General features: G+C 35.0%; 1 protein-coding gene across 10 annotated transcripts in view; it reads left to right on the top strand.

The window, feature by feature from the left end:
* Positions 1–25233, top strand: part of CDC42BPA (CDC42 binding protein kinase alpha) — a 292676-nt gene that overhangs the window by 148785 nt on the left and 118658 nt on the right. For all 10 annotated transcript variants that reach the window (XM_065935568.1, XM_065935565.1, XM_065935563.1 and 7 more), the window contains exons 7-10: positions 11008–11208; positions 13059–13307; positions 13992–14071; positions 17669–17835. In XM_065935568.1, coding sequence (XP_065791640.1) covers positions 11008–11208; positions 13059–13307; positions 13992–14071; positions 17669–17835 — 697 coding nt within the window. The remainder of the gene's footprint in view (positions 1–11007; positions 11209–13058; positions 13308–13991; positions 14072–17668; positions 17836–25233) is intronic.

The following is a 25233-nucleotide window of genomic DNA, read 5'->3' as shown; positions in this document are numbered from 1 at the left end:
AATAATTGATACCAAATTGTTCTTTCACAAATAAATAACTGTAAAACTCGATGCAGTAATTGAGACAACTGTTTTTAGGTGGTAGGCAATAGGCAATACGAGACTGTTATGTCTCCCCATTTTCCAGGATTGGGACAACTTGCTGACTATGATGCAGAAAGCTAGAGTTAAAGCAGAGTTTAACAATCTTATGGAGTTTAGGAGGAAAATAACCGGTTAGCTGAAACAGTTGGAATCTGCAGGGCTTGACATTGCAAAGGAGGGAATTGTACAGAGAAGAGGCCTAAAATATCCAAATGGGGCTATCTCATGATGCCTGGGCTGTACATATGTGGGAGAGTTGTCTCTTGATATCCATAGGGGATTGGTTCCAGGACCTTCCCTCCCCTATAACTAGTAGAATGTCTAGTCTCTTGTATAAAATGATGTAGTATTTGCATATAACCCACACACATCCTCCTGTATACTTTTATATCTAGATTACTTATGAGCTTCCCTTGTGGCTCAGACGGTAAAGAGTCTGCCTGCAATGTGGGAGACCGGGGTTTGAACCCTGGGTCAGCAAGGTCCCCTGGAGAAGAAAATTGCAACCCACTCCAGTACTCTTGCCTGGAAAGTCCCCTGGATGGAGGAGCCTGGCAGGCTACAATCCATGGGGTTGCAAAGAGTTGGACACGACTGAGCGACTTCACTTTTTTTTCTAGATCACTTTTAACACCTACTGCAATGTAAATGCTATGTAAATAATTGCCAGTATGTAACAAATTCATCTTGTCTTTTGGAACTTTCTGGAAATTTTTTTAAAAAATATTTTTGATCCCTGATTGGTTGAATCTGCAAATGTGTAACCAGGAGACATGGAGGGCCAACTGTATAACAACATCTGAGAATTACCAAATAGTAAATTCTATCCATTTGAAAATCAAACAGATTACTTGAAATCAAGTAGTGGTGGAAGAGACACAGTGCTAGGGGACATTGGAATATCAGCTCTGGAGAGCTAGTTAAGATGTTTGTTACATGTAAGTCTTACCCTAAACCTATCTAACAGCCTAAATCCAAGTCCTGATAAAATCAACAGAGTGTGAAAGTGGTCCTCCAAATGAAGAGGCTTGAAATGAATCTTTGTTGTTGTTGTTCAGTCACTAAGTCAAGTCTGACTCTTCTGCAACCCCATGGACTGTAGCCCATCAGGCTCCTCTGTCCATGGATTCTCCAGGCAAGAATACTGGAGTAGGTTGCCATTTCCTTCTCCAAGGGATCTTCCTGACCCAGAGATTGAACCCACATCTCTTGCAGTGGCAGGCAGATTCTTTAATACTCAGCCACCTGGGAATCATGAAATGAATCTTAGGTTTTTTATAAATCTGCCCTTAAAGAGTAAACTGTAAGCCATCCCATATTCAAGTTAGTATTTTTTTAACTGCTTAAAGAAGAATTAATATTCTTCAGAGGAAGATAGAAGAATTCATATTCTCTACAATATCTTATTGACAGTGACCAGCATTCAATAAAAAATCACTAGACCAAAAATAAATAGTGGGTAACTTAAGTGATTGTGATACAGAATTTAAAAATAAAAGTAGTCAGTAGAAATCTGGGTAGCACAGATGTTGGATTTGCCAGACAGAGACTAATGAAACCATCATAAATACGTTCAAGGGAAGATATTAGTCTTAGTGATTACACAGACAAGGAATGTCAGCAGAAAAGTAAATCAAGTGAATCTTTTTAGAATTTGAAAATTATATTAATAGAAATAAAAAGTTCATAAGAAGAGGTTAATGGTGGGTTAGAAATGAAAAAAGAAAAAGCCAGTGAATTTGAAGATAGACTGAGAGAGATCAAGCAATCTGAAGAACAGAGAGAAAAAGATTGAAGCAAAATTAATATAGGGGGCCTAGGGATGCATACAATTAGAAGCCTAGAAAAAGTTGAGATAGTAATAGAAAACATTTGTAGAATTGATGGCTCAAGCTATTACATGTGATGAAAAACAGATTTAAGAATCCTGGTATATTTCAAGGTTATAAAAAGAACCGTGCCTGGCCACATCACAATTAAACTACTGAAAATTAAAGATAAAGAAAAAAATGGGAAGCAGCTAGAACAAGAAAACCATTACATACTGTGGGATAATGGTAAGAATAACCATTGACCTTTCATGAGAAATCACAGCATGATATCTTTAAAGTCCTGAAAGAAAAAAAAAAAGTCTCTAAACCAAGAATTCTATATTGAATAAAAATATATTGAATTCAATTCTATATTGAATAAAAATACTCTTCAAAATGAAGATCTTTTCAGATAAATGAAAGAGACCTGGATGCTAAAGGATGTCCACTACAAAGGAAAAAATTCCATTTGGATACTTAGATCTGTATGATAAAGAATATCAGATACAATAAATAAGATTTATAGGATAAGAATAAAGAAAAAAGACTATACTAATCTTTCTTTTTAAGTTTAGAGACGGCCGACTATTAAAAACAAAAATAAGTGTAATGTGGGTTTTATGACATAGGTGGAAATAAAAGATATAGCAATATCACACAAACTCTGTAAAACCAGTGTATATAATTATTCTGCTTTAAGGTAACTGCATGTGTGTGAAGTATAAAGTGGATAGTGCCTGATGTGACATGAGAGGGAGAGAAATAATGTGGTGGTCTTGCTGAGTTGAGAAAACACAGATTAAAGTCGGGGAGACTGTGGCAACAGAAAGCTATGGTCCATAATTCTGGAGAGGCGAGAGATACACTGAAACAGAATTCTAGGGGAAGAGGTAGTGTTTCCCAAGTCCTGCATGTTATAAGCGCCTGTAGATTCAAAGCTGGAACTCCTCTGGAGTCTGATGTTCAGCTCTCCAAATTCCTGTGCATTCCAGAATGCATTGAGTGCTATTTCTGTCTGTATGTGTTTCCCTTGATCAGATTTATTCCTGAAATTCTGTAGAGTCAGAAATTCTTTCTAGTCATTCATTTTTTATTAATCATCTCCAAATAGTTTTTCTTGGACATAATAGCATGTTGGTCCTCCATTTAGAAAGTTATAATGAAGGAATCTTCTTTTTTCTTGTTTATTTTATTTTTGTCAAGTGAAGTTTATGTATTTTAGGAAGACTTCTCTCAAAAACAGCATTCCTTTGTCCTAGGTCCTTCTCACCTCCAAGTCTCTTTTTCTATAGACAGACACATACAAATCCTTCAGCTCTTTCTTCTGTTGTTTCTTTTATTTATTTTTTATTATTGTATTCATACTACTGTCTCTTGTTATTTAGTTTTAGATATTATGTACTAATTTCCCACCATGAAAGATGAGGATTCAGATCTCTTACACCTGTCTCAACCAATCATTACACTTCCTATCTTCCCTGTGTTGTAATGATCACATAGTCTCTCATTAAATCCTGTTCAGTTTTTAAAAAATACTTATACAAATATTATTTATGACTGTGCCATGCTATTTGTTTTCTTTGTTTTAATTGCATTTCTTTTCTTGAACAGCTCTTTGTTTTCCCTGGAGTAAGTGACTCGCTTGCTTTGCTTAGTTTTCTGTATAAATCTCACTTTTGTTGTGTCCAACTCTTTGTGACGCTATGGACTGCAGAGTGCCAGGCTTCCCTGTCCTTCACTACCTCCCTGAGTTCACTCAAGCTCTTGTCCATTGAGCTGGTGATGCTACTAACCATCTCATTCTCTGTTGGCCCATTCTCTTTTTGCCCTCAATCTTTCCCAGTATCACGGTCTTTTCCAATGAGTCGACTCTTCACATCACGTGGCCAAAGTATTGCAGCTGCAGCATCAGTCCTTTCAATGAATATTTAGCGTTGTTTCCTTTAGGATTGACAGGTTTGATATCCTTGTTGTCGAAGGGAATCTCAAGAATCTTCTCCAGCACCACAGTTTGAAAGCATCAATTTTTTGGCACTAAGCCTTCTCACTAGTTTATCCCCAAACTCTCCAATATACATTTAGGAAATTGAGCAATTCCTTTCTTTCTCAGACATAGTGAATAACTTAGTGACTCTCTTGTCTGGAGACTTGCATACTCTGATTCTAGTCTGTAGACCTACTGTCCAATAGACCTACTATACAACTATCATCCTAGAATTACTTTTCATCATCCTCATGGAATTTAATGTGTTACTTTCTAGTATTGGATCCTCTGTTTCCCGGATCCATCTATGTCTTTCTTCTCATTTAGTGGTAGTTGCCTCAGAAAGGTTCCATTGGAAGTAAATATTTCATAATCTTACATGTCTGAAAAATGCCTTCATTTCTACTCTTGATGAATAATTTGTCTAGACTGGACATAGTATTATAGATTTGAACTTACTCTTCTAGAATTTATAAGACACTGCATTGTCTTCTAATTTACAGTTGAAGCATCTGATGCCATCCTAATTATCAAAGTTTCTGTTATAACCTTTCCCCCTTATTTGGAAGCCTTTAGGATGTTATGTTTATTTCCGGTGTTCTGAAATGTTGTGATTATATGATTTTGTATGGATCATTATTTATTACCTGGATAGTTGATTCAGTTTTAACCTTTCCCACAGTTTGTGAGTTTCTATATTAACTTTTAGCTTCGTTTTTGTTTTTCACGTGGGAGTTAAAATTAAACCATTTTAATCACTATACATATATAAGAAGTCAGTTTTTGTGTGGGGATGTCTTGCTGTAATTCTTTTTCTTCTCTGAAATTGTTTTGGATGTTCTTGGCCATTTGTTTTTCCATATGACTGTTAGGATTATATTATTGGTTTATATACATACAGACACATATAAACACCCCTTCACATATACAAGCTTGTAGACCTTCACTGAATTTAGAAATTAATTTTGGGAAAACTTTGTCTATAACTTGCAATCTTCCCATCTATGAATATGGTTTCTGTCTTCATTGTTTTAGGTTTTCTCTTATTTGTGTTAATAAAGTTACCTTTATTTGTTAGATTTGCTCCTAGATACCTTGTGGAGTTTTTTGGTTTTGGGCTATTATAAATGGATAACTTAAAATTTTGCATTATAATAGTTTGTTGCTATTCTTTAGGACCACAATTGATTTTTGTATGTGTATTCATCCTGAAACAAGCAAGCTTACTAAACTTTTTTTTTATTAGTTCAAAACAATTTATAGATTCTACATGTATATTTGTCTATATAGACAATCTTATAATCTGCAAATAATGACCAGATTTGTGTTTTATTCTTTCCAATCCTTACATTTTTACTTTGCTGTATTTTTTTTTTCCTATCATGTAGTCAGTGATCTTCAGCACAGTATTAATGTTGTAGTAATTGGGAGCTTCTTTGCCTTGTTCTAGCTTTATTGGTGTTTTCCCTGTAGTTTTAAATTAAGTAGTATATTTGCTGTAAGCTTCTGTTATGTATTCTTCATCAGATTAAGGAAATTTCTATTTGTGATTGCCATGTTATGGTTGTTAATGTTGTACATTCAAATCATTTTTCTGCATCTATTGAGTGGATATCAGAGTGTTTTTCCTGTTAATATGATAAGTGACATAGATTGTCCAATGTTAAAGCATACATTCTTTGGATGTAAATGTAACTTTATCATCAAGTTGTACTGATATATTTGATCAAATTGCCAGATTGACCATGCTAAAATTTTATATTGAATTGTTACCTGAGATTCATATCTGATATTGATTATATCTGAGATTGCAGTATAATTTTCCTCCTCAAATTTTTCTTGTCTGCCTTGTTTTGTATTTAGGTTGTTTTAGCCTTATAACATGAACAGGGGAGCCATGTCCCCCACCCTTATCCATTTTGGATCTAGAACAGTTCTTATAATACTGGGGTTATCTCTTTCTTATGTAATTGGTGGAACTCATTTTAAATCACCTTTACTTCAGTGAGATTTTGTTTTCTTCTTATTTTGTTTGTTTTCCGGATAGATTTTATACTATTGATTCAAATTTTTTAATGGTTATAGGTTTCTTTGGTTTTCTATTTCTTCCTGAGTCAGTTTTGGTAAGTTACATTTTTTTCTATGAAAATTATCTATTTTCTCTGAGTTTTCAATTTTATTTGTATAAAATTGTTCAGATTGCACTCTTTCTAGTTTTAAAATCTCAATTACATGTGTATTTCACCCCTTTCTTCATTCCTAATATTGTTTATTTATGCTTAACTTTTTCTTCATAAGTTTTGACATAGAGCATTTTACTAAATATTTTCCAGCTTTAGTTAGAATTCTTCTGTGGACCATTAATTATTTAGATGTATGCCTTTTAGTATTCATAGTACAATATTTACTTATTTGGTGTTTATAGAAAGTTTTCTTTTACTGAAGAGTGACTCTTTTTGTTAGCAGTTTTTTAGCATTGGTCAAGATTATGTTTTGATTTTGCATGGGTCAGTTCTTTTAACTGTTTCATATTTGTTTGAAATTATGAATCTTTTTCTAACTTTTGGTTGCAGATTTCTGTAATAAGATTAAAGTTGTAAACTTTGTTGTTCAAAATTTTAACATTCTTACTAGCTTTATTTCTTTCTGCTTTATTTAAAAATCCTTACTATGATGTTGAATTTTTAAATTTTCCCTTGTAATTTTCACAACTCTTTTGTAGCTGTGTTGTTAGTTACATATTATTTAGGATTGCTCTTCCATGGTATTTTCTAATTATGTTAATAAATGATTAAAAATCATAATAATCATCTTGGCCTTAGAATCTAGTTTGACTGATAATTAATACAGTTCCCTTAGCTTTCTTTTGTTTAGCATATGCCTGGCATATCTTTCCATCTTTTTTCTTAAAAAACGTTTCTTAGTTTCTATGTCTAGGTGCATTAAACAGTTTATTGCTGATTTTTAAAAAAACTTTTCATTTTGGTTTTGTCACCTCATGTGATAATGGTGCTTTTTGATAGGTGAACTTAATCATTTATGAATTTCATCATTAATTTGTTTGTATTTCTTTCTAGTATCTTGTACTATTTACTGTAGATTTTGCTTGTTTGTTTGCATCCATGCTTCCCACCCCCTTTCCTGCCTTTTGATGGCTGGGTCAAATTCCTTTTTGGAATTTATGCATTCTATTTCAAATATTTTAATGTTTATCTTAAAAATTTAGCATTTATCATTTATGTAAAATCTAGTTTCCCCCATATTCCTAATCAAAGAAAAAAACTTAGTTTATCTTATGCCATATATAAAAATTAGCTCGAAATGGATCAAAATCCTACATGTAAGAGTTAAAACTTACATTTAATGGGTAGAGGGAGAAGTTTTATGATATTGGATTTGGCAGTGATTTCTTGGATATGACAGCAAGCAATATGCAACCAAAAAAAAATGAATGAATAGACTACATCATCATTAAAATTTTCTGTGCTTCAAAAGATACAGTTGTTTTTGGCAGCCTATACAGTGGGAGAAAATAGTTGCAAATTGTATGTCTGACAAGAGGTTATTATCCAGAATATATAAAGAATTCCTGCAACTTAATAACAAACTAACAACCCAGTTCAAAATATGCAAAGGTTTTGAAATTATGTTTCTCCTAAGAAGATAGACAAATGACTCCGCATCACTAGTCCTTATGGAAGTGCACATCAAAACCACAATGAGATACTGCTTCATACCATTAGGATGGCTACTATAAAAAAAAATAACAAGTTTTGGTAAAGTTGTGGGAAAATCGGAATCTTTGTGCACTGCTGATGGAGATGTAAAATGCTGTAGCCACTGTGGGAAACAGTATAACAGTTCTTCAAAGAGCTGAAAATAGAATTACCATATGATCTGGCAGTTTCACTTTTGTGTACATATTCCACAGAATTTAAAGCAGAGTCTCAAAGAGATATTTGTTCACCCATGTTCACAGCACCTTTATTCACAAAAGTCAAGGGATGTAAGCAACTCAGGTGTCCACTATTGGATGAATGGGGAAAAAATGTGGTATATCCATACATTGGAATGTTATTCAGCTTTTAAAGAACATCCTGATCCATCCTACAAAATGAATAGACCTTTTAAAAAACATGCCAAGTGATATACACCAGACACAAATGAACACATTATTGTACAATTTCACTTGTGTGAGGTACCTAGAGTAGTAAAATTCATAGCAAGTATAGTGGTGGTTGCTAGGGTCTGGGAGGAGAAGGGGATGGGGGAGTTATTATTTAATAGATTTCAGTTTTGTAAGATGAAAAGAGTTTTAGAAATGGATGGTGGTGATGGTTGCACAGCAGTGTAAATGTACTTAATGCCATTGAACTATACACTTGGAAATGGCTATGATGGTAAATTTTACGTCATGGGTATTTTACCACAATTAAAAATAATAATTAAAAAATAAATAAGAAATAAAAAGTAGAAAACCAAGAAACTCAGAACATTTTAATCGTAATCACTTCCTTAGGAACTTGTTGTTTTCTGGTATTTTAGTTCCATCTTATTTTTCATCTTTTGAGTAGTGTTCCTTCCTCCTCCTCATCCATCTCCTATTTCTATTGCTCCTGCTCCTCTTCATCTTACTCTTTATTGTCCTATTTCTCGTTTTCTTCATCATTATTTTATCCAATTAATCCCCATTTAGGTGCATGTTAAAGTTTACTAATATCTTTGTTCACAGTTACTTCTAGTGTCACATTCTTTCCTCTGGATTATGTTTCTTGATTCTGAAGTATATCCTTTAGTACTCCTGTTTAACTAAAAGAGTCTATGTGTGGTAGTTCACACACTCTTTGTATGAAAACATCTTTATTTAATTCTCATTCCTGTTTTATAATTTAGGTGGGTAGGGAATGTAATATTGACCATTACTTTGTTTCATCACTTTGAAAAATACAATTCCATTTTCTAACAGCTACATTAGCATTAATAATTCAGCTGTCAGTCTAATTATCATTTCTTGGGTAGAAAATCTCTTTTCATTCCATAGGTTTTTAAAATCTCTTACCTTTGGTGCTCTGTAGTTTAACAAAGTGTACAGATGTGGATCTGATTTTATTTCTTCAGATCTTTTATTTCAACAACTAGTTTTTTCCATTCTAGGACTTTATTTTTTTCAGCTTTTTTTTTATGCTTTAGATTTTTTAACATCTAATAATTTTAAGCATACTTATCTTATGAAGTGGAACTGATAATTTTTTGAGGTCTGATTGTGTTGTTTGTTTGGATTTCTGGCCTTTGCTCATAAATGGACTGTTTCCTCATTTAGTTATATTATTGGATTCTGAACTCATCTTTTAGTGAATTTTTACGTGTGAGAATTATATGATGCCAAATTTGAGCATGTATCCTCCAGGTAGTTTTGAATCTGTTATGAGAAGCTTTCTAGGAGCACCTAACCTGATGCCAGTATTTTGCCAGTTTCTTGGCTTGAGAATTTCTGAACCACAGAAGTCCTGTGCATTAAAGTCCCAAGTGGTGGGGCTTTGTGACCTAAAAGTTACAAATTTCTAAAGGAGTAAACTTTATTCACATATGTCACTGCCTTTCTCTGCTGAATGGCAGGTTTTGTAATTCACCTTTTTACTTACAATATGCCCTTTAGGCCTGGAGAAGGGAATGGCTACCCACTCCAGTATTTGTGCCAGGAGAATTCCATGGGCAGAGTAGGCTGGCGGGCTACAGTCCTTGGGGTCACAAAGAGTCAGACACGACTAAGCGAATGGCTGACTGACTGACTGACCAACACACACACACACACACACACACACACACACACATACCTCTTTTAGGATAAAGATTATATGGGGCAGGCTTTTGCTTCAAACCTTAGCGCGCGCACACACACACGCACACACACGCGCACACACACACACACACACACACACACACACCCTCTTTTAGGATAAAGATTATATGGGGCAGGCTTTTGCTTCAAACCTTAGCGTGCGCGCACACACACACACACACACACACACACACACCCTCTTTTAGGATAAAGATTATATGGGGCAGGCTTTTGCTTCAAACCTCAAGTAAGCTCAGGCTCTTTCCTTTTGACCTTATGTATATATTAAAAGTCAAGTACCTAGAAAATGAAAACAATTTCCCAACTGCATTCCTGTTGTAATGCTTATTGCCCTGGTTTCCAGTCATTTCTTGATTACATATATCTAAGAAAGTCTCTTTATTTAAAGGCTCATTTATACATTTAGAAAATGGTTGTTTTATTTTATCTAGTATTTTTAAGAGTTTTCAAGAATTTTCAAGTTACTTAATCTCAGTATTGCCAAAGAAGTCTAATAATTATTAAGAATGGTACTTTAGGAAATTCAGAGTATTAACCATTATTTTATCTTGAGAATGTTCATTTCTTGGTATGTTCTCTAAAAACATATAAAAACTAATTTTCTTTTATTTTGGAATACCTTAAAAGGTATGTGCCCAGGATCTTTTTTTAGCTGTTGTTTTCTAAGCTACATCTACCTTGCCATAATTGTATGTTCTGTGTTTAGACTCAGTGTTCTGAAGAATATTTTTCCCCTTTTATAATTTTTTAAATAAATAAATAGTTTGCAGGACATTATTAACATTTATTTAGTTAGATTATCTTTAAAATGTTTTAAAATAATCTTCAAGTTGCTTATAATAGTAGCCAGGCTTTTTTCTGTTTTTTTTCCCCTACATAATTAATTGTAAAATTTTCAAAGTTCCAAATAATATATGGCAATGTTGGACAGATAATATCAATAATAAGAATGTTCTAAAATAAATATTGAATTTGTGGTTTGTGGCTGTGGTGTTCAAATCATATATTTTTACTTTAAGTGTAGTCAAGTAAGTAGCAGCTATAATAAAAATTCTATAGTGTTAAAAATCTGGAGAACTTGTTTGTGTGGTGATTATATATATTGTAACTTATATGCACAAGGAGACTAAATTCAGATAATGACAAAATTGAAGTTGTTATGAAATAGTGCTTATTATGTTTCTATGTAAATATAAACATTTCTAATTAAAACAATTATTTATTTCTAATATATTATGGTTGATTACTAACAATGTGAACTTCTTCAGGTCCAATCCTCAGTGGCTGTTGGAACTCCAGATTATATCTCTCCTGAAATCCTTCAAGCCATGGAAGATGGAAAAGGCAGATATGGACCTGAGTGTGACTGGTGGTCTTTGGGGGTCTGTATGTATGAAATGCTTTATGGAGAAACACCATTTTATGCAGAATCTCTGGTGGAAACATATGGAAAAATCATGAATCACAAAGTTAGTATATTTTACTATTTTTCACATTAGTGTGGCAAATAATACATATAATAAAATTAAAATGTGATATTTACAAAGAGAATAATTTTCCAAAAACAGTAAATAATCTAATTTCTATGCTAGTAGGGAACATGACCAACATGAGCAATCAAAATCCATAAATTATCTTTAAAAAATCTATAAATTATGTATAAAATTGTCCTCACCTTGTAATTTATCAGAGATGCTAATAAGTAGAAAATTAAATGATCTCTTCATTAGAATAACAGAGATCATGAGCAGACAATTTATATCATTACTACTATAGTATAAGTATAACCATGACTAGAATGCATTTAAAATTCTCGATCTTAATAGTAATAGATACATGAGATCCAAATTAAAATAAGAATGATATACTTTTTCTCCCTGTCAAATTGGCAAGGATGAAAAAAAATAGTACTGTTTACTATAAATGATCCGTTGAGAAGAACACTGTTACACATCATTGATGGGGGTGTAAATTGATATAATCTTTCTGTCAAAAAGTCTGTAAGTATTCATCAACAACCTTAAAAAGAAATGGTTAAAACTTTTGGTTGAGCACCTTCAATACTAAGAATCTACCATAAGGAAATATTCATAGAACAAAGCTATATGTGTAAGAATACTTACCCCAGTATTATTTATGATCATCAAACATTGGAAACAGTCCAGATCCACAGCAGAAAAGAATAAAATTTTAATCCATTTAATACCAAATGAAATAGTTTGTATAAGAAGAGGGAGACTCTGATTATCAGTCTCAGAAGATTGTGGGTAATTGCAAAAACCTAGGATATGAATAGGAATATCCCTTAAAGGGAGTGATAATCTGTTCTTTTTAATTTGTTGTGGTAGTACAATTATAATTAATTGTTATATATATATAGTTGTTGTTAGTTGCTAAGTCATATCCGACTGTTTTGTGACCGACCCCATGGACTGTAACCCGCCAGGCTTCTATGACCATGGGACTTCCCAGGCAAGAATACTGGAGTGGGTTGCCATTTCCTTCTCCAGGGATCTTCCTGACCCAGGGATCGAACCCAGGTCTCTTGCATCGCAAGTGGATCGTTTACTACCGAGCCACCAGGGAAGCCTCATGTTAGTTTTACAAAGCCCCTGTTAGTTTTACAAAGTTGATGTTTTGTCTGGCTGCAAAGATAATCTGCTAAATAGTTATCAAGAGTTTGAAAACAAGAAACAGGTCCAAAGTTGTCAATATCATGTAAAGCATTTCTGATAGAAGTCATTATACTGTAACACGGTTGTTGAGAGCACAGATTCTGGAATCAGACAGTTTCAGTTCAAATCCTAGCTCTACCACTGATTATATAAACTTGAGCAATTATTTTAACTGTTTCTTTGTTTCCTTTTCTATAAAATTAGAGTAATACAGTTGCTCTGAGGATTAAATAAGCTAAACAAGTAACATATGTCTAGTAGTACATGTTACATTCTTTACAAATATTTAGTATTAATCATTAGTGTGTGACTTATATGAACGTTATCAATCACATATACTATTGATTATGTAAATTCTGTTACATTTAGTGAATTCTTTTTATTTTGACAGCATTTAAGGTGTTTTTACATTTAACTTATTCTTTCTGTAGTACCTGTATGACTAAGTTACATGTGAAAAGTTCTTTTAGGAAAATGATCCATTTAAATTTATTCTTGAATCTCCTTTAGTGTCAGTACTTTGTACCAGTACATATTTATTAGATATTTTTAAAAGAAAATATATTTTTAAGAAGGTCAGTGTTAGCATCAACGTACTTAGTAAATTGGTGATTTATATTTTGTTTCTATTATTCTGTATTTAGGAGAGGTTTCAGTTTCCCCCTCAAGTGAGTGATGTGTCTGAAAATGCTAAGGATCTTATTCGAAGACTCATCTGTAGCAGAGAACATCGACTTGGTCAAAATGGAATAGAAGACTTTAAGAAGCACCCATTTTTCAATGGAATTGATTGGGATAATATTCGAAACTGTGAAGCACCTTATATTCCAGAAGTTAGTAGCCCAACAGATACGTCAAATTTTGATGTGGATGATGATTGTTTAAAGAATTCTGTGAGTATGATTGTTTAAAGAAGTTCTGTCTCTCTGCTTTTTTTTTTTTTAATATGGTTATAAAGTAATTTTATAGGCCACCTTACCATTTATCACTTCAACAGTTGTCAAGACACATGTAGACCGCGAAAAAAGTGAAAGTGAAGTCGCTCAGTCGTATCCGACTCTTTGCAACCCGTGGACTGTAGCCCACCAGGCTCCTCCATCCATGGGATTCTCCAGGCAAGAATACTGGAGTGGGTTGCCATTTCTTTCTCCAGTGAAAAAAGCCACTTGCTTACTGAATGAGATCTGAAATGAGGGCAGAACATCTCCTTGTTCAGCTCTGGCTGGAAACGTGCATGCAGGGCAGTGAAAATTTTCCTTTGCTCTGCAAGTGTCTGAAAATAACTACAAAAGTATTTGTGAATATTGATTTGGGATTACAAATAAATTTTAACAACTAGGCAAATTCACATATATGGAATACATGAATAATGATTGTACTCTCAATATCCATCAGACTTTAAATCTTTTTCTTTTTATTAGAATTCTACAGTGGCAGTGTTTATGGTTTAAATTTTTTATCACTAAACGTCTAGACCAAACTTATCAGTGTTTGTAAATTGTTGACAGTGAATTTTTATAGCCCCGTCTACAGTTTATAGTTATTCATTTTTAACCAGATGTTTCTTCCTCCTTTAGGAAACGATGCCCCCACCAACACATACTGCCTTTTCTGGTCACCATCTGCCGTTTGTTGGTTTTACATATACTAGTAGCTGGTAAGTTTGAAAAGTTAATGTGATTTGGATAATTTAAAGCAAATTAAAAATGAATTGAGGTTTTCAAACTATAATGCATAAGAGAGCCTTGTAAATAAAAAAAAATTTTTTTAATAGGTTGAAGCTGCTTCTAGGAAAAGTTAGACATTACAAAGTGAATAAAACATTAATATAAGAATCTTAACTCATGTTAGGGGGAGAAAGAATAGAACACAGAGAGAGCTCAGAGTCTTTTAGCAATGGAACAGGAATTAGAAGAGTCTTAGGCTATTGAAGAAATATATTCTAGGTTCCAAACATCAGTCTTTCAAGCCATCGATCTTAGCCCTCTTTCCATTGACCCTCATTCTACTTGTATCTTCTCTTTCCTCCTTGTGAAAGTGAAAGTCGCTCAGTCATGTCTAACTCTTTGTGACCCCATGGACTATACAGTCCATGGAATTCTTCAGGCCAGAATACTGGAGTGGGTAGCCTTTCCCTTCTTCAGGGTATCTTCCCAACTCAGGGATCGAACACAGGTCTCCTGCGTTGCAGGCGGATTCTTTACCAGCTGAAGCCATAAAGGAAGCCCTCTTTCCTCCTTACCATTCCTTAAATTTCATTGAGAATGATTATAGTCACTCCTTGGGTGCTTCTCAGTTCCTTGACTATCTCATTCTATGGCATTGGTTTTGCTAAGTTCAGTTCAGTTCAGTCGCTCAGTCGTATCCAACTCTTAGCGATCCCATGAACCACAGCACGCCAGGCCTCCCTGTCCATCACCAACTCCTGAGTCCACCCAAACTCATGTCCATTGAGTCAGTGATGCCATCCAACCATCTCATCCTCTGTCGTCCCCTTCTCCTGCCTTCAAACTTTCCCAGCATCAGGGTCTTTTCAAATGAGTCAGCTCTTCGCATCAGGTAGCCAAAGTATTAGAGATTCAGCTTCAACATCAATCCTTCCAATAAACACCCAGGACTCATCTCCTTTAGGATGAACTGGTTGGATCTCCTTGCAGTCCAAGGGACTCTCAAGAGTCTTCTCCAACACCATAGTTCAAAAGCATCAATTCTTCAGCAATCAGCTTTCTTTATAGTCTAACTCTCACATCCATACATGACCACTGGAAAAACCATAGTCTTGACTAGATGGACCTTTGTTGGCAAAGTAATGTCTCTGCTTTTTAACATGCTGTCTAGGTTGGTCATAACTTTCCTTCCAAAGGTTACCATTCCTTATTACAACTCAGTTTTCTGCCTGTACCTGTGCAGTTCAAATTGTCTAGAGAAAAATATTTGAGTACTCTTACTGATCTCACTTTAAGTTCATGATTACCAATCCCAAGTGCCCCTTATTGCTGCCTAGCAGATATACTGTATTACCCTAGTGTATTCACTCTTCACTCTCCTAGGTAACTATTTCCTACTTTATACTTTTCCTCTGAAACCTCTGTCATCCTGACTCTCACTTGATGACCTCACTTCCTCTTTCACAGAGAGATTGGAGCGATCAGCAGACAGCTTCCAGAAGCCGCATCACCTCATTTATAGCCTGCATGCCTCTAGACCCATATACTCCTCTTTATATGTGTGACTATGTGAGCTCCTACCTAGGGCCCATCCCTTCTGTCCCTTCTTGCTTACTCTAGTGTGTTGCTGTTACATCATAAAATTTCCCCCTTGTGTAATTTGTGTAACAGATCATTTCCATCAGCTCACAAAATGTAGGTTTTTCTTTCATCTTAAAGCAAAATAAAAAATCTCTCTTAATCCAACTTTACCTGCTACCAACCATTTTTATGCTCTTCAATACAGCAAAATTACTTCAAACTGTTGCCTGGACTTTGTCCATTTTTCTCATCCTCTTCTTTCTTGGTACCATTCCAGTCAAGTTTGTGCTCCATCACTTGACGCTAACTGATTTTTATCGATGTCACCACTGGCCTCCATGGCGCTAAATTTGATGGTCATTTCTTTGGTCCTCGTCATCCTTATTTGCCTAGTCTCATCTCCTTGTCACAGCTCCTTCCCATTACAACACTTTCCAGAACACTGGCCTCATTTCTCCTTGTCTTTCTGGCCACTCCCACTCATTCTCCACATCCCTTCTAATTTCCTGTGGTTTGTGACTTAGTCTTTGAATCTTTTCTGTTTATACTCTCTGATGCTCCCCTGGGTGGTATTTGCTGATGACTCCTAAAATGTATATTTCCAGCTGAGTCCTCTCTTCTACTTAAAATCTATTTTAATCACCTACTTAAGATGTTCATAATGTCATTTCTTATATTTCTCTGAACCTGTCTGATTGATTCTGCTAAATGATAAGTCAGAGTATGTCACTCACCTGTGCAGGACCAGTCCTCACTGCCCCCACCTCTGCTGGGTTCATATCTTAACTCCAAACCAAGTTCTTATGAGGCCCAACAAGGCTCACTTTATCTTTCTCGTTTTATTTCCTACTACTCTTGCCCTTGCTCACTTTGCATCCACAGGTCTCCTTTCTGGCCTGTGGACATGCCCGAGCACTCTTGCCTCAGGACTTCTGCGCTTCTTTTTTTCTTGTATTATGTTTATTTAATTGATGTACACTTGATGGTGTGTTTGTGCTGCTATTCTATTTGTCGGGAATGTCTTTCCTCTCATATTACCTTGGCAGGGCCACTTATTTTTTCTGGACTTTTTCAGGGTTACTTTCTGATTGATGACTTTCCTGACCCCTTTATCTATATTTTAATTTACTCCCCCTCAATAATTCATTTCAAAAGGCAGAAAGGGGAAATGAAGTTTCCTTCCTTTCCTGTTTTTTGTTTTCTTCTTAGCCTGTTAACACTGCCATGTACTGAGTATTTTCCTTTTTTGTTAATTTTTGTCTCTGCCACTGGAATAAAACCTCTATATGGGCACATTTTGTCTGTTTTGCTCACTGCTGAATGTCCAACACTTTTCACTTAAAAATTTTTAATCAAAGTATATAGTTGAATACAAGTTACAGACATACAATATACTAATTCACAATAGTTAAAGTTATACTCTATTTATAGTAATTATAAAATATTGGCTATATTCCTTGTGTTGAGCAGTGTATCTTTGCTTATGAAGCATTTTATAAGTATTTCATATAAGTAACTTATGAAAACATTTTATAATTCCGTAGAGGACCATGGTTGCTGCTTTTGATTGCTGTTTCACTTAGGTGGTCACATTATTTTAAGCTACCAGTAACCCTTCAGCAAGCTTCATTTTATAATTTATGGTTACTAGAATAAATTCAAGATAATTGGGACTACTTAAGTTTTTATTTTCAAAAATGCTTCTAAGGAATTCTCTGGTGGACCAGTGATTAGGACTTGGTGCTCCTGCTGCAAGTAGCCCAGATTTGATCCCTGGTTGGGGATCTAAGATCCTGAAAGCCATATGGCAGAGCCCCTGCTTCCAAAAGGTTGTTTATGGTGATTTTGGGGGGAAAAAAAGTATTTTGTAATCACTCCAGATGGCTAGCTGTAACTAGATGTTCAAATCCATGTTTTAAATGAACAGTTTCAAAAGGTTATCTTTTCTCTTCAGACTTATTATTTCAGTGTAAACCCACATTCCCCCCGCCTTTTCTTTTTTTCAGTGTTCTTTCTGATCGGAGCTGTTTGAGAGTTACAGCTGGTCCCACGCCATTGGATCTCGATGTTAATGTGCAGAGGACTCTAGATAACAACTTGGCAACTGAAGCTTATGAAAGAAGAATTAAGCGCCTTGAGCAGGAAAAACTTGAACTTAGTAGAAAGCTTCAAGGTAAATATAATTTAAAGATAATATTTTCCTTTTTTGTATTGGACTCATAGGATAGAAACTGTTTATTGTAAGTGGTTGTTTTATCTTGAAAAGAACTTTTTTTATTAAATGGAAAAAAGAAATTTTTGCAGAATACAGTATAAATACAGCATAATGCTGTGCTGTGCTTAGTCGCTCAGTCGTGTCCGACTCTTTGTGACCCCACGGACTGTAGCCCACCAGGCTCCTCTGTCCATGGGATTCTCCAGGCAAGAATACTGGAGTGGGTTGCCATGCCCTCCTCCAGGGGATCTTCCCGACCCAGGGATCGAACCCAGGTCTTCCTCATTGCCGGCAGATTCTTTACCGTCTGAGCCACCAGGGAAGCTCATACCATTTACGTAAACTCAAAAAAGTAACAGTAAACAACAAAGTAGCATTTGTTTCCCACAAGTGTGTATTTATGTATATAAATCTGTGGGAATAAATTCCTCTAGGGAGAGGAAAGTAGTATTCAATACTACTAATGAAAACGGAGCCCTTCTCATCCGGAGTTAACACTTTATATAAGGCTCCCTACCATGTTTCCTCAGGCCTTAGAAGTTCTAGCTGCTCGCAAACTGTCATTCTCTACAGTGTCACGCCTGTTGTAGTGTTTGGTGATTTTAAAATGCGCATTAGTGAACCTTTAATATCCTGACTTCCTTGTTGATTCTTCCCTTTCAGTGAGCTTGTTCTGCACCGTACCTCTACCACTCCTGGTGGTAGTATGATATGTCTTGAGATTACAGTGTCTAAAATTCTTTATTAATCTCAATTTCAAGCAAGCCTTTTGTATATTTGTGCTTGTAATTTTCTAGTTAACTCTCTCTGGTGTCTTAACTGTGATGTCCTTCAATTCCACCATTACCTATAATTCTATCACCCTTTTCCTATTCCCCTTATACCCTCAGGTTTCATTCTTGGTCAGTCTTAATTATACCCTTTCATACACTCTTAAATCTATTGCTCCTCTTTCTGTTAGTCACACTCCTTTGGCAGAACCCCAACCATGTTTAAATACTTTGCATTTAACTGTGTGGCTGAAAGTTGCTTACTGAAAACACACAACATGCCAGCTAATCCCACTTGAAATTCTTGAAGAGTAATCTCAAATTTACTAAGATCTTGATGCTGCCCAGCAATCCTACTTTTTTTCCTGAGTTCATTTCTCTAGCCTGTGTTGCAAAATCCAATGATTATTTCCCGGTCTTCATCTTTTAGCCTATTAGAATCTGACCCAGTTGATCATATGCCTCTCCTGAAAGCACTTTTTTTTGGCTTCTGGAACACTTTATATCCTGGTTTTCTTTTTCTTCATAAACCAACTGTTTCCATTCTCATTTGCTGATTTGTCCTGAACTCAGACCTTTCAAACATCTGTTTTCATTTTCTTTAGGTATATACCCTTCGAAGCAGAATACTGTATCATATGGTAGATTTATTTTTGAATTTTTGAGGACCCTCCACATAATTTTCCATAGTCAATAAGGGTTCCCTTTTCACCACATCCTTGCCCACCCATGTTGTCTCTTGTCTTCTTAGATATTCTAACAGGTATAAGGTGATATCTTATTATGGTTTTGATTTGCATTTCTCGGTTGATCAGTGATGTTAGGCATCTTTTCATGTGCCTTGTTACTCATTTATAGTGTTCTCTTTGCAGAAATGTCTGTTTAGTTTTTCTGCCCTTTTAGAAGTCAGATTGCTTGCTTCTTTGTTATTAAGTTGTATGAGTTCTATATATATTTTGGATAGGAACTCCTTATCCAATGTAGAGTTGCAAAAATTTTCTGCCATTCTGTGTTTTTTTTCTTTGTTTTTTTTTTTTGTTTGTTTTGCTATACAGATGCTCTTGAGTTTGATGTAGTCTACTGATTTTTTTTCTTTCATTGTTTTTTTGACATCATATCCAAAAAAATCATTGCCAAGGCCAGTGTTAAGGAGCTTTTTTTTTTTTTTACTACATTTTCATCTACAAAGCATATTGTATTGGGTCTTACGGAAGTCTTTGAAATGTTTTGAGTTAATTTTTGTGAGTAGTATGAGTCAGAAGTCCAGTTCCAGTGTTCTGCATATGTTTCTCTGGTTTTCCCAGCACCATTTGTTGAGGAGCCTGTCTTTTCCGCATTAGGGTCTTGACTCCTTTGGCAAGTATCAGTTGACTGTATGCACTGGGATTTAACTCTGGGCTCTCTATTCCATTGCTCTCTCTGTCTGTCTGTTCCAGTACACTACTATTTTTAACATTATGGCTTTGTAATATAGTTTGTAATCGGGATATTTCCAGGTTTGTTCTTTTTTCTCAAAATTGCTTTCGATATTCAGTGTTTTTCATGGTTCCACAAACATTTAGGATTGTTTCTTCTATTTTATGAAGAATGTCTTTGGTATTTTGATGCATATTGTGTTGATTCTGTAGATGGTTTTGATAGTATGTATATTTTACCAGTATTAATTCTTCTGACCCATGAACATGGAATGTCTTTCTGTTTGTGTCTTCTTCAGTTTCTTTTAGCAAAGTCTTGTCATTTTTATAGTACATATCTTTATTGTGCATACATAACTTCCGTGGTTAAGTTTATTCCTGAGTAGTTTCTTGCTTTTGATGCTATTGTGGATGGGTTAGTTTTCTTTATTTCTTTTTCACATATTCATATTAGTGTAAAGGAAATCAGCTAATTCCTAAATGTTAATTTTGTATCCTACACTTTACCAAAGTAGTTGATTAGTTCCAACATTTTTTTGGTTGCCTCTTTGAGATTTATACCTACAAAATCACATCATTGGCAAATACTGACAGTTTTACTTCTTTACAATTTCAATGCCTTTTTTTTTCCCTTGCTTAATTGTTCTAGCTAGGAATTTTAGTACTGTATATTGAATAAGAGTAATAAGAATGGCCATCCTTTTCTTGTTCTGGATCTTAGAGGAAAATCTTTCAGTTTTTCTCCATTGAGTATATTATCTGTGGGTTTGTTGTATATGGCCTTTACTGTTTGTTGTATATGGCCTTTTATGTTCCTTCTATACCCAACCTTTTAAGGGTTTCATCATGAAAGGATGCTGTATTTTTTAAAATGCTTTTTTCTGCATCTATTGAAGTGATCATGTGATTTTTATCCTTCAATTTATTGATGCAGTGCATTGCATTTATTGTTTTGTGTGTGTTGAGCCATTCTTGCATGCCAGGAAAAAATCTCATTTGATCATGGTGTATAATCCTTTTAATGTATTCTTGAATTTGCTTTGCTAATATTTTACTGAAAAATTTTACATCTATATTCATCAGAGATATTGGTTAATACAGTTGGCCCTTGAACAACACAGGGGTGTGTGGCACAAGACCTGTGCAGTCAAAAACCTGTGTATAACTTTACAATTGTTCCTCTGTAAGCATGCCTCTGCATCTGCAAATTCAACCAACTGGGGATCATGTAGTACATGTTTACTGAAAAAATTCATGTATAAATGGACCTGTGCAGTACAAAGTGGTGTTGCTCAAGGGACAACTATGGTTTTCTTGTGGTCTCCTTATCTGATTTTGGTATCAAGGTAATGCTGGCTTTGTAGAATGAGTTTGGAGGTCTTCCCTCCTCCTCAGTATTTTGTAAAAGAGGAGAATTGATGTTAATTCTTCTTAAAATGACTGGCAAAATTCATCAATGAAGCCATCTGGTCCTGAGATTTTCTTTTTGGGAGGTTTCTGATTTATTGATTCAATCTCTTTACTCATTATTGGTCTGTTCAGATTTTCTGGTTTTCATTGATTGAGTCTTGGTCAGTTTTGTTTCTAGAAATTTGTTCACTTCTTCTAGGTTATGTAATTTCTTGGCATACTGTTATTCATGGTAGTCTCTTATGAGCCTCTGTATTTCTGTAGCATTCTGTGTATCTAATGTCTCCCCTTTCATTTCTAATTCTATTTGAATCTTCTCTTTTTTCTTAGTCTGGATGAAAGTTTTGTCACTTTTGTTTGTCTTTTCAAACAACCAGTTTTTAATTTTATTGATCCTTCCTGTAGTTTTTCTTGTCTATTTCGTTCATTTCAGTTCTGAACTTTGTATTTCCTTCCTTCTGCTAACTTTCAGTTCAGTTCAGTTCAGTCGTGTCCAACTCGTTGTGATCCTGTGGACTGCAGCACGCCAGGCTTTTGTGTCCATCACCAACTCCCGGAGCTTGCTCAAACTCATGTCCATCAAATCAGTGATACCATCCAAGGGCTTAACTTATTCTTCTTTTAATTCCTTGAGATGTAAAGTTAGGTTATTTGAGATATTTCTAGTTTTTTAATATATACATTTTTTTGTCATAAACTTTCCTCTCAGAACTGCTTTGCTGCATCCCACAAATTTGATATGTCATATTTCCAATTTCATTAGTTCTGAGATTTTTTTTCTCTTTTGATTTCTTCTTTCACCCATTGATTGTTCAGAAGTATGTTGTTTAGTTTCCACATGTTTCTGGATCTTCTCACTTTCCTGTTTTTATTAATTTCTATTTTCATACCATTGTGACCAGCAAAGATAATTGGTGTGATTACAGTCTTCTTACATTTGTAAAGATATGTTTTTTTGTCCTGTCATATAATCTGTTCTGGAGAATGTTCTGTCTGCACTTGAGAAGAATGTATATTCTGCTGCTGTTGTAAGGAATGTTCTATATATGCTTGTTAAATCTATTTTTCTAAGATGGTTCATTTCCAACGTTTCCTTGTTGATTTTCTGTTTGTACAATTTATCATTGCTAAGAATGGCATACTGAAGTCCCCTACTATTATTCTGTTGTCTGTTTCTCTCCTAGGGTTTGTTAGTATTTAATATATTTTGGTGCTCTGGTGTTTGGAGCCTGTATATTTACAGTTGTTTTATCTTCTTAATGTGTTGATCCCTTTATCATTATAATGATCTTCTTTGTCTCTTTGTTACAGTTTTGGCTGAAGTATATTTTGTCTGATATAAGTATGGCTATACTCACTTTGTTTTGCTCTCTGAAATATTATCTTCCATCCCTTCACTTTGAGCTTATTGTGTTGCTAGAGCTGAAATGAGTCTTGTAGGCAGCATATCGTTGGAACTTGGCATTTTTTTCCAGTCATCCACTCTGTGCCTTTTGTTTGGTAAATTCAATCCATTTAGGGTGATTATTGGTATGTAAGGACTTACTAGTACTATTGATCTTTCACCTTCTGGTTATTTTGTATCTCCATTGGGTTTTTCCTTCTTGTCTACCTTTGTAAGTTGATGATTTACAGTGGTGATTTGCTCATTGTTCCCCCTTTTTATGTCATATCTCTCCTCTAAATTTTTGCTTTGTCTTTACCATGGCGTTTACATAAAATATCTAATTGATAAACTAGTCCTTTTTCTGCTGATAGCAACCCATCTTCACTCACCTATAGAGATTTCATCCATTTATATCTCCTATTATATTTTTGATGTCACAAGTGATCACTTTTTATGCTGTGAATTTGCTACCAAATGGTAGTAGCTATAGTAATTTTTAATGCTCTTTTCCTTTAGCATTTATGCTATGATTGTTTAATACACTATTCTAAAATACAGTTACAACTTTCTAATTCTGACTGTATTTGTTACCTTGATCAGAGTCTTGTGTACTTTCATCTTTTTTGTTTCAGCTTGAAGAGCTCCTTTCAGCATTTCTAGTGGTGGTGAACTCTCAGCTTTTATTTGTCTTGGAAAACCTTTATTTATCTTTCATATCTGAAGAATAACTTTTCCAGATAGAGTATTCTTGACTAGGAGCTTTTATCTTTTAATACTTTTGAGTATGTTATTCTGCTCTCTCCTGGCCTGTAGAGTTTCTGCTGAGAAATCTGCTTATAGCCTAATGGGGATTCTTTTGTAAGATACTTTCTTTTTTTCCCTGACTGCCTTTAAAATTCTTTCTTTAGTATTGACTTTTGACAGTTTTCATTCTAAAATGTGTTGGAAAAGATCTTTTTGCATTGGGACAGCAAAGTGTTCTATTAGCTTCATAGAATTGTATGTCCAGTTCTTTCTCCAGGTTTTGGAAGTTCTCAGCTATTATTTCATCAAATAAACTCTCTGCCCCTGTCTCCCTCTCTTCTCCTTCTGGATCTTATACTTTTTAAATGGAGTCTGATAACCCTTGTCGGGTTTCTTCACTTTAAAAAAAAAAAAATCTAGTTCTCACTCTCCTTACACCCAAATCATTTCTCAACTCCTGTCCTCCACATGGCTTATTCTTTCTTCCATCTGATCTGTTCCACTCCCAGTGCTTTCTAATGCAGCATTCCTCTCACTTACTGAGTTCTTCAGCTCCAGAATTCTTGTTTTGTTCTTTTTTGTAATATCAGTCTCTCTCTGTAAGAATTCCTTCTATTCACTAATTTTATTCCTGACTTCACTGAGTTGCCTTTCTGTGTTTTCTTGTAGCTTGTTGAATTTCTTCATAATTATTTTGAATTCTTTATCAGTTATATTGCAATATTCTGTATCTTTGAGACGGTCACCTAGAAAATTGTCATCTTCTTTTTTGAATACTGTATTACGTGGGTTTTTATAGTATTTCATGAAATGTGTCTCTGCCATAACATTGAAGTAGCAAACACCTTTCTTACATAGGTAAGGTTTTACTTTGACCCTTAATTCAGCAGATCGGCAATCAGAAGCCTTTCTTTTGCTTTCCAAAAGGTGGCGCTATAGCACAAATTTTGGGTTTCTCTTCCCAGAGCTGACTCACCACTGAAGTTTGGAGTGTGTGCATTATAAAAGCTGTTGGCAGAGTCTAGGAAGTGTATGCTTGGCACCTGGGCCTTTTTGGTGGAAGAACCCAGAGATTTGTGGACAGACAGCAGGAAATGCATTCCTTCATTTCTCTTTGCCTGCCTTCTTTCGTTCCTTACCCTCCCCGTCTTCTTCAGAAATCCTCCAGCTGTAGCCCGCATCACAGGCCACTGCTCTCACGCATCACTTTCACTTTCTACCTCCTCTGCTAGAGAGGTCACTGCTGCCAGTACCTTGGATCTGTAGCCTCCCCCAAGGTCCAGTCGACCCACTTTCAGATGTGGGTGCAGTGCAGAAGCACTTTTGTTCAGTTATGGATATCCAGTTAATTGTAAATTGAAGTGGAGAGGAAAAAGGAATGACTCACAGGGACGTGGTACTGATCTCACTCAGTTTTGACTTTTAAACGGTGATATGCATAAACTGTATAAGTATTCTAAAGTGTACTCCCTATAAATGTTTATATTAGTGTACTTTTATGTAACCTCCACCCCAATCAGTATGTAGAACTTTTCTAGCGTAGCGTAAAGTTCCATCATGCTCTCTTCCCAGTTTGTAACCTGCAACTCTGAAGGAAACAGTACTCTGAATTTTTCAGCATTAATTTTAC

Source organism: Muntiacus reevesi, chromosome 5 (assembly GCF_963930625.1).
Source record: "Muntiacus reevesi chromosome 5, mMunRee1.1, whole genome shotgun sequence".
NCBI lineage: Eukaryota > Metazoa > Chordata > Mammalia > Artiodactyla > Cervidae > Muntiacus > Muntiacus reevesi.
The sequence above is the reverse complement of the archived record's forward strand: the minus strand, read 5'-3'. Positions and strand labels throughout refer to the sequence as shown.